Below are 13,428 nucleotides of genomic sequence, written 5' to 3' on the forward strand. Positions count from 1 at the left end.
CTCATCGTTGGGGCTGTAAGCAACTCGCTGGACATTTACTGCTCAAAGGGTCAGTTCACCTCTACTGCTGGTGTTGTTGTTCTAGTTCTACTGTTGTTGTTTGTGTTCTACTGTTGTTGTTTGTGTTCTACTGTTGTTGTTGTTGTTGTTGTTGTGCTGACTAACGGTGTCTCTGTGCTGCAGGTTGACGGCAGTGGTTGCTCTTCCGTTTTATTGTGCCAGCCTCATAGAGACAGTCCAGGTGACTGATTATTGATATATTGTTGATTGATTATTGATATATTACTGATATGTTATTGCTTCCTGCTGCAGAGTGATATCGTTAGAGATGAGTCATCATCGGGGCTGCTGGATTGCGTCCGTGAAGGCGTGGCTCGTCTCCTGGGGGTCGGCGCTCCTCACAGCCACCGCCTGCTTCCTCTGGGCTTCCTGCTGCTTCCCGCCGCACTGCACGCCGTGCTGCGCTACGTCATCGCCACCTCTGTCCAGCGGGTGGCGCTGTGGCTGCACCAGAGGGGCAGAAAGCAGCGGGCCGACCCATCCAACCCACTGGACGCCTACTTCCCCGAGCTGGCGGCGGCGTGGGCGGGGTCTCTGGTGGCCGACGTGGCGGTGTTTCCCCTGGAGACGGCGCTGCACCGCCTCGGCCTGCAGGGGACGCGCACCATCATTGATGCCACTGATGGCACCGTGGCCGTGGGCAACGGCGGCAGCCCGCTGGTTCTGCCCGTCAACACGCAGTACGACGGCTTCTCCGACTGCCTGCACGCCATCCGCCGTAAAGAGGGCGGAGCCAGCTTCTACCGCGGCTTCGGGGCGCTGGCGGCGCAATATGCGCTGCACGGGGCGCTGCTGGCCGCCGCCAGGACGCTGCTCAGACTGCTGCTGCTGGACACCAAGGCCTAGAGGCATTACCGCGGAGACGCAGCGTTACCGTGGCGACCCTTCACCGTTTAACAAGAAGAAACCAAATAAACACAGAGGATTTACTGTCGTCTGATTGGATGAAAAGCTGCTGGTTGGGAAGTGATGGTGTGACCATTTCCATGGAAACCCGTTTGTCTTACAGACTGTTCACAGATCACCCAATCACCTAGCAACAGAACGTCACCTAGCAACCACTGAACAGCACCACAGGGCTTAGCCTAGTTTAGCATAATAGTCGTAGTGGTCATTTGTCGCCCTGGAAAACTGACATCACTTCCTTTACCAGCATGAACCTGGAAACACCCTTTTACAGACAGCTGATTGGTCGGCTCCAGCTGCTGCTCATTCATGTCTGTCAATGTAAACAAACATGTCAGCAAACATATAAACAAACACGACAGCAAACATGTCAGCAAACAAACAAACACGTCAGTAAACGTATAAACAAACACGTCAACAAACACTTCAACATGTCAGCAAACACGTAAACAAACATGTCAGCAAACATATAAACAAACAAAAACACTTCAACATCCCCAGAAAATGTCCCCAGCGTTTCTTTGTATAAATCTGTATAAATCCAACAGTTCTCTGTATTAAATTGTAGATTTAGATTAAATTATCTGTGATTCATGAAAATCAGTAAAATCATCTGAAGAGGTTTGATCGTCTGAAAATAAATAAAAGTGATCAAATGTGTTTTTCAGGTGAATCGTTCTGTCTCTTCTGTAAATCAGTTTTCTTGTTGAATAAATAGTTTTTGTGACGACAGAAGCTTCTTTCTTCAGTTATTGATCTTTGATTTACAGCAGATTGATGAAAGTTTGGTGGTTTTACAGAAGAATCTGATAAAAAAAACATCAGATATTTCTCTGTCCTCACTTTAAATAGAATGAATAAAACATGCAGTTGATGTTTTGGGATCCATCCTTTGGTTTGAACAGCTCTGAATGTTTTTCTGATTAAATGAGAATCCTGAATATTTATTAAAATAGTCATTATTTTATTAAGTTTCCTTCACTCCCTCCATGATTGTTTTTAATACTTCATTCATTATTTTAAACATCTCGTGTTTTTTTCCAGCTTTATTCTTTTTCTTTTTTTCTGAGTGGAACTAACGGAGGCGGAACGTTTGTCTCCTCACAGGTTCCATCCGGACAGTTTAGAGTCGGTTCCACCGGATATTGATCTTCAGAGCGGAACCGTCGTTCTGTCGGTGTGTGTTTGTAGTCGGACTGACTTCCTGGCAGCTCCTCCATGTGTTTTTTCTCCGTCGTGCTCGTCGGTCTCCGGTAGTGTTGTTAGTTAGAGCTGGTTAACGGGTACCGGGCATGGCGGACGGCGGCAGCTCGTTGTTCTCCGGTTTCCGGGTTCTGGGTCTGTATTCTAACCACGTCCCGCACGCGCTCCGGTACCACCTAAAGCACCGGGAGTTCTACGTAGTGACGGCGGCGGGAAGGAGCTTCCACACGTTCAACGTCAGTGACGTAGAGAGGATGATTGATTGAATGATTGATTGATTGATTGATTGATTGATTGATTGATTGATTGCAGGTGAACAGGCTGGGCATCATTACCTTACTGATTATTGATCATTGATTATAGAGTATTGATGTTGGATTATTGATTATTGATCATTGATTATAGATTATTGATGTTGGATTATTGATTATTGATCTATCTATCAGAGCTCCGAGGTCGTCCGATCAGCGGCTGCTTGAAGTACTGGGTCTAAATGAAACCCTGGGCTGTTGGAAAGGATTGGAGAAATAAACTCTGATTGATTGATTATTGATTGATCAATTGATTGATTGATTATTGATTGTTGCAGGTGAACCGGCTGGGGATCGTCGCTGTCAGTGAGTAATTCATTCATTCATTCATTCGTTAATTTTAATCCTCTTCAGTTAAATTCACTCTGATGCAGCTCAGAGTCCTGTTCTCTGATTGGCTGATCTGTTGTGATGTAATGTGGTTTCCTAGGTAACTGCATGTCCAATGACATCACCTGCTTGGCAGCTGACAGGATGTTGGTGTTCGCCGCCAGCGGACGCCTCGTAAGCGCCTTCGCCAGGAACAAAGAGGTCAGAGACAGGAAGTGGCGTAGTTAGCATGTTAGCACGTTGGCTGTTAGGAGGTTTGCTGTTACCACGTTGGCGTGTCTGACCCTCTGCTGTCTCTCAGGTGGTGATGCGTTACCATGGTCACCAACAGGATGTGCGCCTGCTGCTGCCTCTGGGCGATCAGCTGATCTCTTCCGACAGCGGCGGTGATGTCATCGTGTGGGACGTCCAGGGAGGAGGTAAGCCGTAGGGGGCGGAGCTTCAGTTACTGTACCACTCTTGGACTGTTTCCCATCATGCCTTGCTCTCTCTGTGTCCCAGACATCTACCTGCGGCTGCACTTCGACCCCAACACCTTTTACGTGTCGGCCATGATGCACCCCAGCACCTACCTGAACAAGGTGCTGCTGGGCAGCTCCCAGGGTGCACTGCAGCTCTGGAACATCAAGACCAGGTTAGCATGTTAGCATGAAGCATGCTAGTATGTTAGCACGTTAGCATGTTAGCACGTTAGCATGTTAGCACATTAGCATGTTAGAGCGTTAGTATGTTAGAACGTTAGCATGTTAGCACATTAGCATGTTAGAATGTTAGCACATTAGAACATTAGCATATTAGCATGTTAGTATGCTTTATGCTCCAACACGTTAGCTGACTGTGAATCCTGTGTTTGGTTCTCAGTAAGCTGCTGTTCACCTTCAAAGGCTGGTTGGCTGGAGTCACCGTTTTGCAGCAGGTCAGTTATTGATCACTGATCAGTTATCGATCATTTGTCAATCCGTCCGTCTGTCCATCATCAATCCATCCATCCAACCATCCATCCATCTTCTTCCTCTTTGAAGACACAGAAGACATGTTTACCAGATTCAGGAGTTCCTTAAAGTGCTCATTCCCCCGCCCGACAATGTCCCCAGTACAGGTTAACAGTTCTCCACCCCGACTGTACATAGCCTGAGCAAATCCCTGCCTCCATTTCCTGAGGTGTCGAACAGTTTGCCAGAACTTCCTCAAGGCCAACCGAAAGTCCTTCTCCATAGCCTCTCTGAACTCCTCCAACACCCAAGTTTTAGATTCCACAACTGCTGCAGCTGCAGCCCTTTTGGCCCACTGGTACCTGTCAGCTGTTTCAGGAGACTCCCAAGCCAACCAGGCCCGAAAAGCCTCGTTTTCCTCAGTACACGTTTGGGTTTACCAGGTCTGTCCGGCCATCTTCCCCACCATTGGATCAAATTCACCACCAGGTGGTGATCAGTTGACATCTCTGCTCCTCTCTTTACCCGAGTGTCCAAAACATACGGCAGCAGGTCTGATGATATGACTGTGAAGTCGATCATCGACCTTTGACCTAAGGTGTTCTGGTACCAGGTACACTTGTGAGCAACCTTATGCTCCAACATAGTGTTTGTTATGACCAGTCTATGGCTAGAACAGAAGTCCAATAACAGAACACCACTCAGGTTCAGATCAGCCATTCCCTATCAATCTCCTTCAGGTGTCTCCATCGTTGCTCACGTGACCGTTGAAGTCCCCCAGGAGAACTATGGAATCCCCAGGCGGTCCCCCTTCCAGGAACCACCCAGAGACTCCAAGAAGGCCGAATACTCTGAACTGCTGTTCGGTGCAGAAGCACAGACAACAGTCAGAGTTTTCCCCTCTGCAACACAAAGTCGTAGAGAGGCGACCCTCTTGTTCTCCGGGAAGAACTCCAACAAAGCAGCGCTCAACTGGGGGCTCGTGAGTATCCCCACACTCGCCCAGCACCTCTCACCCTGGGCAACTCCGGAAAAGGAGAGAGTCCAACCCCTCTCCAGGATTCTGGTTACAGAACTCTTGCTGTGTATGTCGAGGTGAGCCCAACTATATCTAGCCGGTATCGCTCCACCTCCACCAGCTCATGTTCCTTCCCCACCAGCGAGGTGATGTTCTGTGTCCCCAGAGCTAGTCTACACCACCGTTGGGTGGTGTGTCTAGACGCCCGCTCCTGCCTACTGGGCATAGCACCCGACCCCGATTTCCTGCCCAGGGAGTGATGGGCCGACCGTGTTGCTTTTTTGCTCTGTGCCCCACGGGGCCCTAAGGCTCGGCCACCAGGTGCTCACTGGTGAGTCCCCCCACCAGAGACCTGGCTCCAGGGAGAGGCCCCGGTTTCCCTGATCCGGCGAGGTGGTGGCTTTCCTTTTATGTGCTGTCATCAGGTTTTTCTGAATCGCTGTTAGTCTAGCCCCTCCCCCAGGGCCAAGTTGCCTTGGGAGGCCCTACCAGGGGCAATTTCCCCGGACAACAGAGCTCCCAGGATCACAGGGACACTCAAACCCCTCCACCGCGATAAGCTGGCAATTCATCTGGGGGACATGTTTCATTCTGTTTCAACACTTTGTGAGCAAAATAATTTTAGTTTTAAATGAGTGAAAAAACATAAAGATCCCGTTAAACAATTTAAGGATCTCTAATGACGACAGTCTTGGTTTTAAATCATTTTCTAGTTTCTCTTCAACTGAATCAGTAAAATAAAAGTTTGTTTCTGCAGCTTTACGTCTACATCAGACCTATCCAACAGCTTCTGTGGTTTCTGAATTTAAGCTCCTTTCTATGTTTACATCTTTGTTGTTGTTGGTAGAAATATGAGCCACAACTTCACTAAAACTTCTTTTTCCAGAGTCCTGCGGTGGACGTGGTCGGTGTCGGCACGGCAACCGGTCGCATCATCATCCACAACATCCGACTGGATGAGACGCTGATGAGCTTCATGCAAGACTGGGGACCAGTCACATCGCTGGCTTTCAGAACAGGTAGGTGTGACACATAGTGGCAGTCAGAGCCAATCGTGAGCCAGTGTCGCGTACTCATCATATTTCTCTGTCGGTCAGACGGTCCTCCTGTTGTGGCGTCCAGCAGCCCTCAGGGCCACATTGCATTCTGGGATTTGGAGCGTCGTCAGCTGGTCACTCAACAGAGACACGCCCACAGAACAGCTGTTGCCGCGGCAACGTTCTTGCAGGGAGAACCGCTGTTGGTCACCAACGGAGCCGACAATGCCATCAAGGTAGGAGACAGGTGTGGATCTAAAGATAGCTCCTTTTATTTTCACCTGATCAGTGAATCAAAGGCTTTTCCTGCTCAGGTGTGGATATTTGACCAGGAAGGGGGTGGAGCCAGACTGCTGCGGAGTCGTCAGGGCCACAGTGCCCCGCCCACTACCATCCGTCACCACGGCAATGATGGAAAAAACATCCTCAGTGCAGGTAAATAAATAAACATCACAACTAAATACACATGTTGCTGTACTGTGTATTTATTGTGTTTATTGTGTATATATATATATATTGTGTATTTATTTTGTATTCATTGTGTATTCGGTGTGTATTTATTGTGCATCTTTGCAGTGATGCTGACAGTATTAAATGTGTGTTTGTGACCCCTACAGGTCAGGACGGGACGCTGCAGTCGTTCTCCACCGTCCATGAACGTTTCAACAAGAACCTGGGTCACGGTGGGTCCTACAGTCTGATTTACAGTCTGACCTACAGTCTGAGTTACAGTCTGACCTACAGTCTGATTTATAGTCTGATTTACAATCTGATTTACAGTCTGATCTACAGTCTGACGTACAGTCTAACCTACAGTCTGAGTTACAGTCTGACTGTTTTCCTTTCAGGCTCCATCAACAGGAGGAAGGAGCAGAAGAAGAAGAAGGGTCTGACCTACAAGGAGCTGTGTCTCCCTGCCATCATCTCCTTCTCCTCTGGTGGGGGCTGCTCATCCTCCTCCTCCTCTTCTCCTCTTCCTCCTCCTCCTTCCCTTCCACCTCCTCCTCCTCCGCCTCTTCCTCCTCTTCTTCCTCCTCCTCTTCCTCCTCCTCTTCCCCTTCCACCTCCTCCTCCTCCTCCTCGTCCTCCGCTTCTTCCTCCTGCTCTTCCTCCTCCTCTTCCTCCGCCTCTTCCTCCTCCTGTTCCTCCTCCTCCTCTTCCTCCTCCTCTTCTTCTTCCTCTTCCTCCTCCTCTTCTTCCTTCTCTTCCTCTTCCTCCTCCTTCTCTTCCTCCTCCTCCTCTTCCTCTTCCACCTCCTCTTCTCCTCCTTCTCTTCGTCCTCCTCCTCTTCCTCCTCCTCTTCCTCCTCCTCCAGAGGAGACATCAGCTGATCTTGTCTCTGTTGATTGACAGCTGTCGCTCGTCAGTCGGACTGGGACGGCATCGTCGCGTGTCATCGCGGTCGCCAAGCAACCACCACGTGGAACTACCAGAGGTGCACCATGGGAGCTCATCACCTGCAGCCGCCGGGAGGCCGGAGGGACTCCGTCGCCACGGTAACGGGATGTTTAAACCTGTCCTCTAAGCTCCTGCCCTGCAGCGTCTGGAGGTCATGTGACTTCCTGTCTCCGTTCACAGGCCGTTGACATCACTTCCTGTGGGAACTTCGCAGTGATTGGCTCGTCCTGCGGCCGCGTCGACATCTACAACCTGCAGTCCGGTCTGCACCGCGGTTGCTATGGCGATGAGGAGAAAGGTGTGTTCGCTTCTTCGTTGTCTGTGATTGGTCCACTATGTCTCTCTGTCATTAACCACGCCCCCTACTCCAGCACACAGCAGTGTGGTGCGAGGCGTCGCCACGGATACCCTCAACCAGCTGACCCTCACCGCTGGCTTTGATTGGCTGCTGAAGTTCTGGCGTTTCAAAACGAAGAAACAGGAAGAACAGCTGAAGCTAAGCTCTGCGCCAGCTAGCATGATGCTACATAGAGACAGGTAGCTAACAGCTAGCATGATGCTAACAGTTAACATGATGCTATGTAGAGACAGGTAGCTAACAGCTAGCATGATGCTACATAGAGACAGGTAGCTAACAGCTAACATGATGCTACGTAGAGACAGGTAGCTAACAGTTAGCATGATGCTACATAGAGACAGATAGCTACCAGCTAGCATGATGCTAACAGCTAACATGATGCTACATAGAGACAGGTAGCTAACAGTTAGCAGGATGCTATATAGAGACGGTAGCTAACAGTTAGCATGATGCTACATAGAGATAGGTAGCTAACAGTTAGCAGGATGCTACATAGAGACAGGTAGCTAACAGCAGGATGTTACACACAGACTGATGACGTTGTGTTTTTATTTTAGCGGGATGCTAGCATTAGCATTGGATGACTTCACTGTGGTGGTTGTCGACATAGAAACCAGAAGAATCGTCAGAAAGTTTGCTGGTCACCATGGCAACATCAACGACATGGTGGGTGTGGTCAAAGCTAAAGCAGCTAGCAGCCTGCTAATAATGCTAACAGGACATGCTAACAGTTTCTGGTGTTTCAGACTTTCACTCCTGATGGCCGCTGGCTGGTTACCGTGGCGATGGACTGCACCATCCGTACCTGGGACCTCCCCTCTGGATGGTGAGAATGGAGCAGTCCAATGATGTTTTATTAACTCTATTAACAACAGGAATCATTCAAATGAAACTTTATTCAAACATCAACAGTTTCAGCTTCACATCCTGTTGCTAAGCAACGGCTGATCAGGACCAATCAATAATCAATAATTCTTTTATTCTCTCCTCAGTCTTGTTGACTGTTTCCTGGTTGCCATGGCGCCAGTGGGTGTGTCCTTGTCGCCGACCGGAGACTTCCTGGCGACGGCTCATATCGACAGTCTGGGTGTTTACCTCTGGTCTGTATCCAATCACATCGTCCTGTACAGATGACATCACTGTGGCCTAATCCTGTATCAGCCAATCACAGTGCAGCTCTCCTCCTCAGGACCAATAAGAGTCTGTGTGGGCCTGTGGGGCTCCACCCCCTCCCGGCCGACTACCAACCAGCTGTGGAGACACTGCCGGGTGTCATGCCCGTCGAGCCGGAGCAGGAAGTGACATCAGAGGAGGCTGATAATGCGTACCAGTCAGCTGAGCAGCTGGGGACGGAGCTTGTGACTCTGTCTCTGCTGCCGGAGTCTCGCTGGACGAGTCTGCTGAATCTGGACGCTGTCAAGGTGAGATGAGTGATGTCAGAGAGTCTACAGGTGAGCTGAGTAATGTCAGAGAGTCTACAGGTGAGTTTAGTGATGTCAGAGAGTGGTCCAGGTGAGGTGAGTGATGTCAGAGCGTCGTCCAGGTGAGAGCTGATCTAACATTCTTCTGTTTCAGAAGAGGAACAAACCTGCGGCGCCCCCTGTAGCTCCGCCCACCGCACCCTTCTTCCTGCCAACGCTTCCTGGTCTCACTCCTCGATTCTCGTTGCCTGCGGCGACCGAAGGACAGGTAGCAGCTTGTTCAGGTGTGTTTTCCTGCTGTGTGTTCAGACAGTAACCTGCTGTGTTTCAGTCCAAGATGCTGATTGGATCGCTGCTGCAGACGTCAGAGTTCTGTTCGGTTCTGGAGGAGGCGGGTCGGTCTGGATCCTGTGAGTTAAACGACATTCCATAATAGTCTGACAGCAGCTCTGTGATCTGTTGATGAGTCCTGATCTGGAATCTCTCAGCAGTCGACTGTCCGCTGCGTCTCCTGAAGGATTGTGGGCCGGCGGCGCTCTCCGTAGAACTCACGTGTTTGACATCAGAGGGGGGCGGGGCCAACAGCCTGCTGCTCGCCTTCATTCACATGATTGACAGCATGCTGGCCAGTGGGCGGGACTTTGACCTGGCTCACGCTTACCTGGCGCTCTTCCTGAGGGTGGGCCAATCAGAGAGCAGTGTTTTATTGTCAGCATGTCTGTTTGTTTGTTTACATCTGTTTGTTTGTTTACATATGTTTGTTTGTTTACATGTTTGCATCTCTGTTTGTTTGCATCTCTGTTTGTTTACATCTGTTTGTTTACATCTCTGTTTATTTACATCTCTATTTACTTGTTTATACATTTATTTAATGTGTGTTTGTTTACATCTGTTTGTTTTTAGCTCCACCTGCGCTCTCTGTCGCAGGATGCCGTCGCCATGGCAGCACTGCTCCGCCTCTCAGGCCGGCTGGAGGTGGTGTGGGCGGAGCTACGAGCATCATTTGACCAATCACTATGTCTGCTGTCGTACACTAAGAGTGCATTGCTGTGACACACACACACACACACACACACACACACACACACACACACACACACACACACACACACACACACAGACACATACACACAGACACACACACAGACACACACACAGACACACACACAGAGTTTTGTATTTTATTAAAGTTGCTGGTTTCTGATTGGTCTTTGTGTGTTTGTGTTTCTGACTTTGATCCAGTCAGTTTCCTCTAAACTCTGTCTCCAGTCAGAAAGTTTTTCTTAAAGGAATCAGACAGCTTAGTTTTAATAAACCGATCTGTGGGTTCTTCAGGTTCTGTTCAGAAACCGACCTGCTGTATTTAAAGTTAATCATTAATCTACTGATTCTATCATCAGTGGGTTAAAGGAGTTCTAGGTTCTACAGTTAGAATCATAAAGAACATTTCATCATAACTCGATGAAGAAAATAGCACACCTTTTGGCAGGGCCGTGCAGAGACCTTTGGAGGGGCAGGTGCTCAAAGTTAAAAGGGGGCACATGGAGCAAGAATTTGAAACATCATACAGAAACATACCTCATAATACAAGGTGCAGCAGTGGCTAAGTCTCAGGACTGCTGATCAGAAGGTCATTGGTTCAAACTCTGACCTGTGATGTAGTGTATTTGAGAAAAATTATTATTTTGAAGCTGAATTTACATCACCATTAGACACTGGACTGTTTAACTGTGGCTACTCTTCCTGGAGTCCTTGCTTTTAAATTTCATACCTTTTCCAGACATGTACTGTAGAGTCACGGATTTGCTCCATGGTGCTGATTCATAATCTGCCCTTTATTATTCGTAGTGCTAATAATAAGTTTAAAAACAATTAAATGATATAGGAATCATGTATTTAAATGTATTTGTACTTTTATTCAGTTTGACTATCCACTTTGCACAAGACAGCAAGGTTCTAAAAGTTTTATATTTTATATTTAGGCATATTATATTTAATTTGTCTATATATACAAATGTTATAAACAAGTACTGATATCTTTAAATGAGAAGTTGAGAAAATCACAATTCAAATTCTTCTAATTATTATTGTATTTGTACTGCAATAGTCCAAAATTATGTGAAAATGCATGTACGTAGTTTCAGTGAAATAACATAACCTCTGTCTCATTGCCTCTAGAAACAGGAAACACACTGCAACTCACTGACAGTAAAATAATACATCTCTCTGATGCACTTTGCCCATGACAACAGAAACATACAGAAACAAAAAGAAGCCTGGCAGACTTTATCCTCTCAGCAGCTGTGTGGTTAACTAGCGGCTAGAACTGATGACAGGTGTGTGTTAGAGTCAGACACACACACACAGGATGCTCACTTCATCAGTCATCTTGCAAAAATACACCGTACATAAATGAATCCCGCTGCAGAACCTCCTCTCCATCAGGACCATCAGTTGTTGATGTCCTCCCTCGGGTCTCTGGTTTCTAGACTAGCGGCGCTAGCGCAGAGCTACAGGGAACATCTGGACCCCTCAGAGCAGTGGGGGACGTCTACGTAGATCACGTGACCGACCGACGGTAGATCTGAATTATTTTTAGTTTTGTTTTATTTATTATTTTGGTCCTCAGAGACTTTTACACACACACACACACACACACACACACACACACAAACACACACACACTTACAAATAAAAACAAAATTAAATAGAATTTAAAAAAACTTTGACAACAGGGCACTTTGGGCATCAAGGAGCAAAGGGGCAGGTGCTTCGGCCCCCTCCACCCCCCCCACCCTAACCCCCTAACCCACCCTAACCCTAACCCTAACCCTAACCCTAACCCTAACCTTCTAACTCCCTCCAATAACATCAATGAGCAGGTCGACACCATCTCTTCCTACATCTCTTTCTGTGTGGACAGCATTATCCCCTCCAAAACTGTCACAATCTGTCCCAACAATAAACCCTGGATTACAAAGGAGCTCAAAGAAATCATTAACAAGAAGAAAAGGGTCTTCTTCACTGGTTCTGAACTAGAGAAGAAAGAGGTCAACAGGGAAGTTAAGCGCGCCATAAAAGCAGCCAAGTTGAGGAAAAATTCACACAGGGGAACCTCCGCTCAGCTTGACAAGGCCTGAAGAACATGGCCGCTGTGAACGCTGCTATCAACCACCAAAACACCATCCATGTGGACGGTAGCAGCCCTGCATCTCTTCCCAATTACCTCAACTCGTTTTACACCAGATTTGAAAGAGACAACACTGCACAGCTGGAAGAGATCAGGACCACACTTCATCCCTCTGACTACACACTCACCTTCAACATAGAGGATGTGACGAGAGCCCTGAGGAGGACCAGAGAGACCAGTTCACCCTCTACCAGTTAACCCATTCAGCTGGTTCCAGTCTGACTCCACCAACAACCAGTTCACCCGGCCTGGACCACATCAGTGGTCGTGTGCTCAGGCACTGTGCAGAACAGCTGGAAGGTGTGTTTCAGACCCTCTTCCAAAACTCCCTGCACAGCTGTACAGTTCTTCAGTTGTGGAAACACTCCACAGTCATCCCCATCCCCAAGAAGAGTACAACCAAAGTCCTCAATGACTTCAGACCTGTGGCTCTCACCTCCCTTGTGATGAAGGCAATGGAGAGAATCGTGAAACATCACGTCATCGGAGTAACTAACTCACAGATTCACACTCTCCAATTTGCATATTGTTCGAGCAGAGATGTTGATGACGCCAAAATATTCATTCTGGACACTTTACACCGTCACCTGGAACACCCAAACACCTCAGCAACACTCCTGTTTGCCGACTTCTCCTCGGCATTTAACACCCTCCAGCCTCACATCCTGGCTCACAAACTCTCCTCCTGTTTCCACCTGGATGATCAGCTCATCCTGTGGTTATTGCACTTTTTAACCCACAGATCACAGAGGGTGTGGGTCAATAACACCTTCTCTGATCTACAACATACCTCCACTGGTTCTCCTCAGGGCTGTGTCCTCTCTCCACTACTCTTCATCCTCTACACCAGGGGTCACTAACTGGTGGTCCGCGGTCCGGATCCGGACCCAGACGCCGTCTTATACGGACCGGACCTGTAATCAGTAAACTGTAACGGGATTTTAAATTTGACCAGTCGCTTCTGTTTTACCGGCAAAGCTTTCCCAGTGTTTACGGCATTAATTTATCAGCTCAGGAAACACACAGACCAATTACATACGAGTTCAGCCATCCCACATGATGCTACTCAGCCAATGAAGTCTCTGCATTCAGCTGCTAAACATCACAGCTCTGCATTCAGAAAACAGGTGAGAGGTGAGAGACAGACAAAAAAGAAAATGAATAAAGCGACACCGAGAGGCAAATAGTCCTGCACATGCTGACCATGTTTGGCTCAACATACAGCTGGAAGCACCTTTCTCAACTATGAACATAACAAACATGA

The 13,428-nt window shown here is 48.1% G+C and overlaps 2 protein-coding genes across 3 annotated transcripts in view; both read left to right on the top strand.

Moving 5' to 3' along the window:
* The window catches only part of slc25a46 (solute carrier family 25 member 46), a 4,932-nt gene extending 3,231 nt beyond the window's left edge, over positions 1-1,701 (top strand). The window contains exons 6-8 of the mRNA XM_023263862.3: positions 1-49; positions 184-241; positions 313-1,701. The exon at positions 1-49 is cut by the window's left edge and continues 8 nt beyond it. Of these exons, the coding sequence (XP_023119630.1) occupies positions 1-49; positions 184-241; positions 313-906 (701 nt within the window). The 3' untranslated portion in view covers positions 907-1,701. The remainder of the gene's footprint in view (positions 50-183; positions 242-312) is intronic.
* A 447-nt stretch (positions 1,702-2,148) lies between these two features.
* Positions 2,149-10,178, top strand: wdr36 (WD repeat domain 36). Of its 2 annotated transcripts, none has more exons than XM_023263859.3 (22): positions 2,149-2,405; positions 2,759-2,786; positions 2,911-3,011; positions 3,112-3,229; positions 3,312-3,444; positions 3,672-3,726; positions 5,647-5,779; positions 5,858-6,033; positions 6,112-6,232; positions 6,415-6,480; positions 6,646-6,735; positions 7,151-7,293; positions 7,376-7,493; positions 7,567-7,732; positions 8,111-8,219; positions 8,300-8,379; positions 8,546-8,653; positions 8,743-8,974; positions 9,129-9,242; positions 9,306-9,384; positions 9,463-9,653; positions 9,878-10,178. In XM_023263859.3, exons 1-22 carry the CDS (start codon positions 2,259-2,261, stop codon positions 10,025-10,027), a joined length of 2,658 nt encoding a protein of 885 aa, XP_023119627.1. In that variant the 5' UTR covers positions 2,149-2,258; the 3' UTR covers positions 10,028-10,178. The 2 variants fall into 2 exon arrangements, with proteins under 2 accessions (XP_023119627.1, XP_023119629.1); XM_023263861.3 differs by having other exon boundaries at positions 9,466-9,653.
* The last annotated feature ends 3,250 nt before the right edge of the window (positions 10,179-13,428 follow it).

The sequence above is a fragment of the Amphiprion ocellaris genome, chromosome 17 (genome assembly GCF_022539595.1).
Source record: "Amphiprion ocellaris isolate individual 3 ecotype Okinawa chromosome 17, ASM2253959v1, whole genome shotgun sequence".
Taxonomy (NCBI): Eukaryota; Metazoa; Chordata; class Actinopteri; family Pomacentridae; genus Amphiprion; species Amphiprion ocellaris.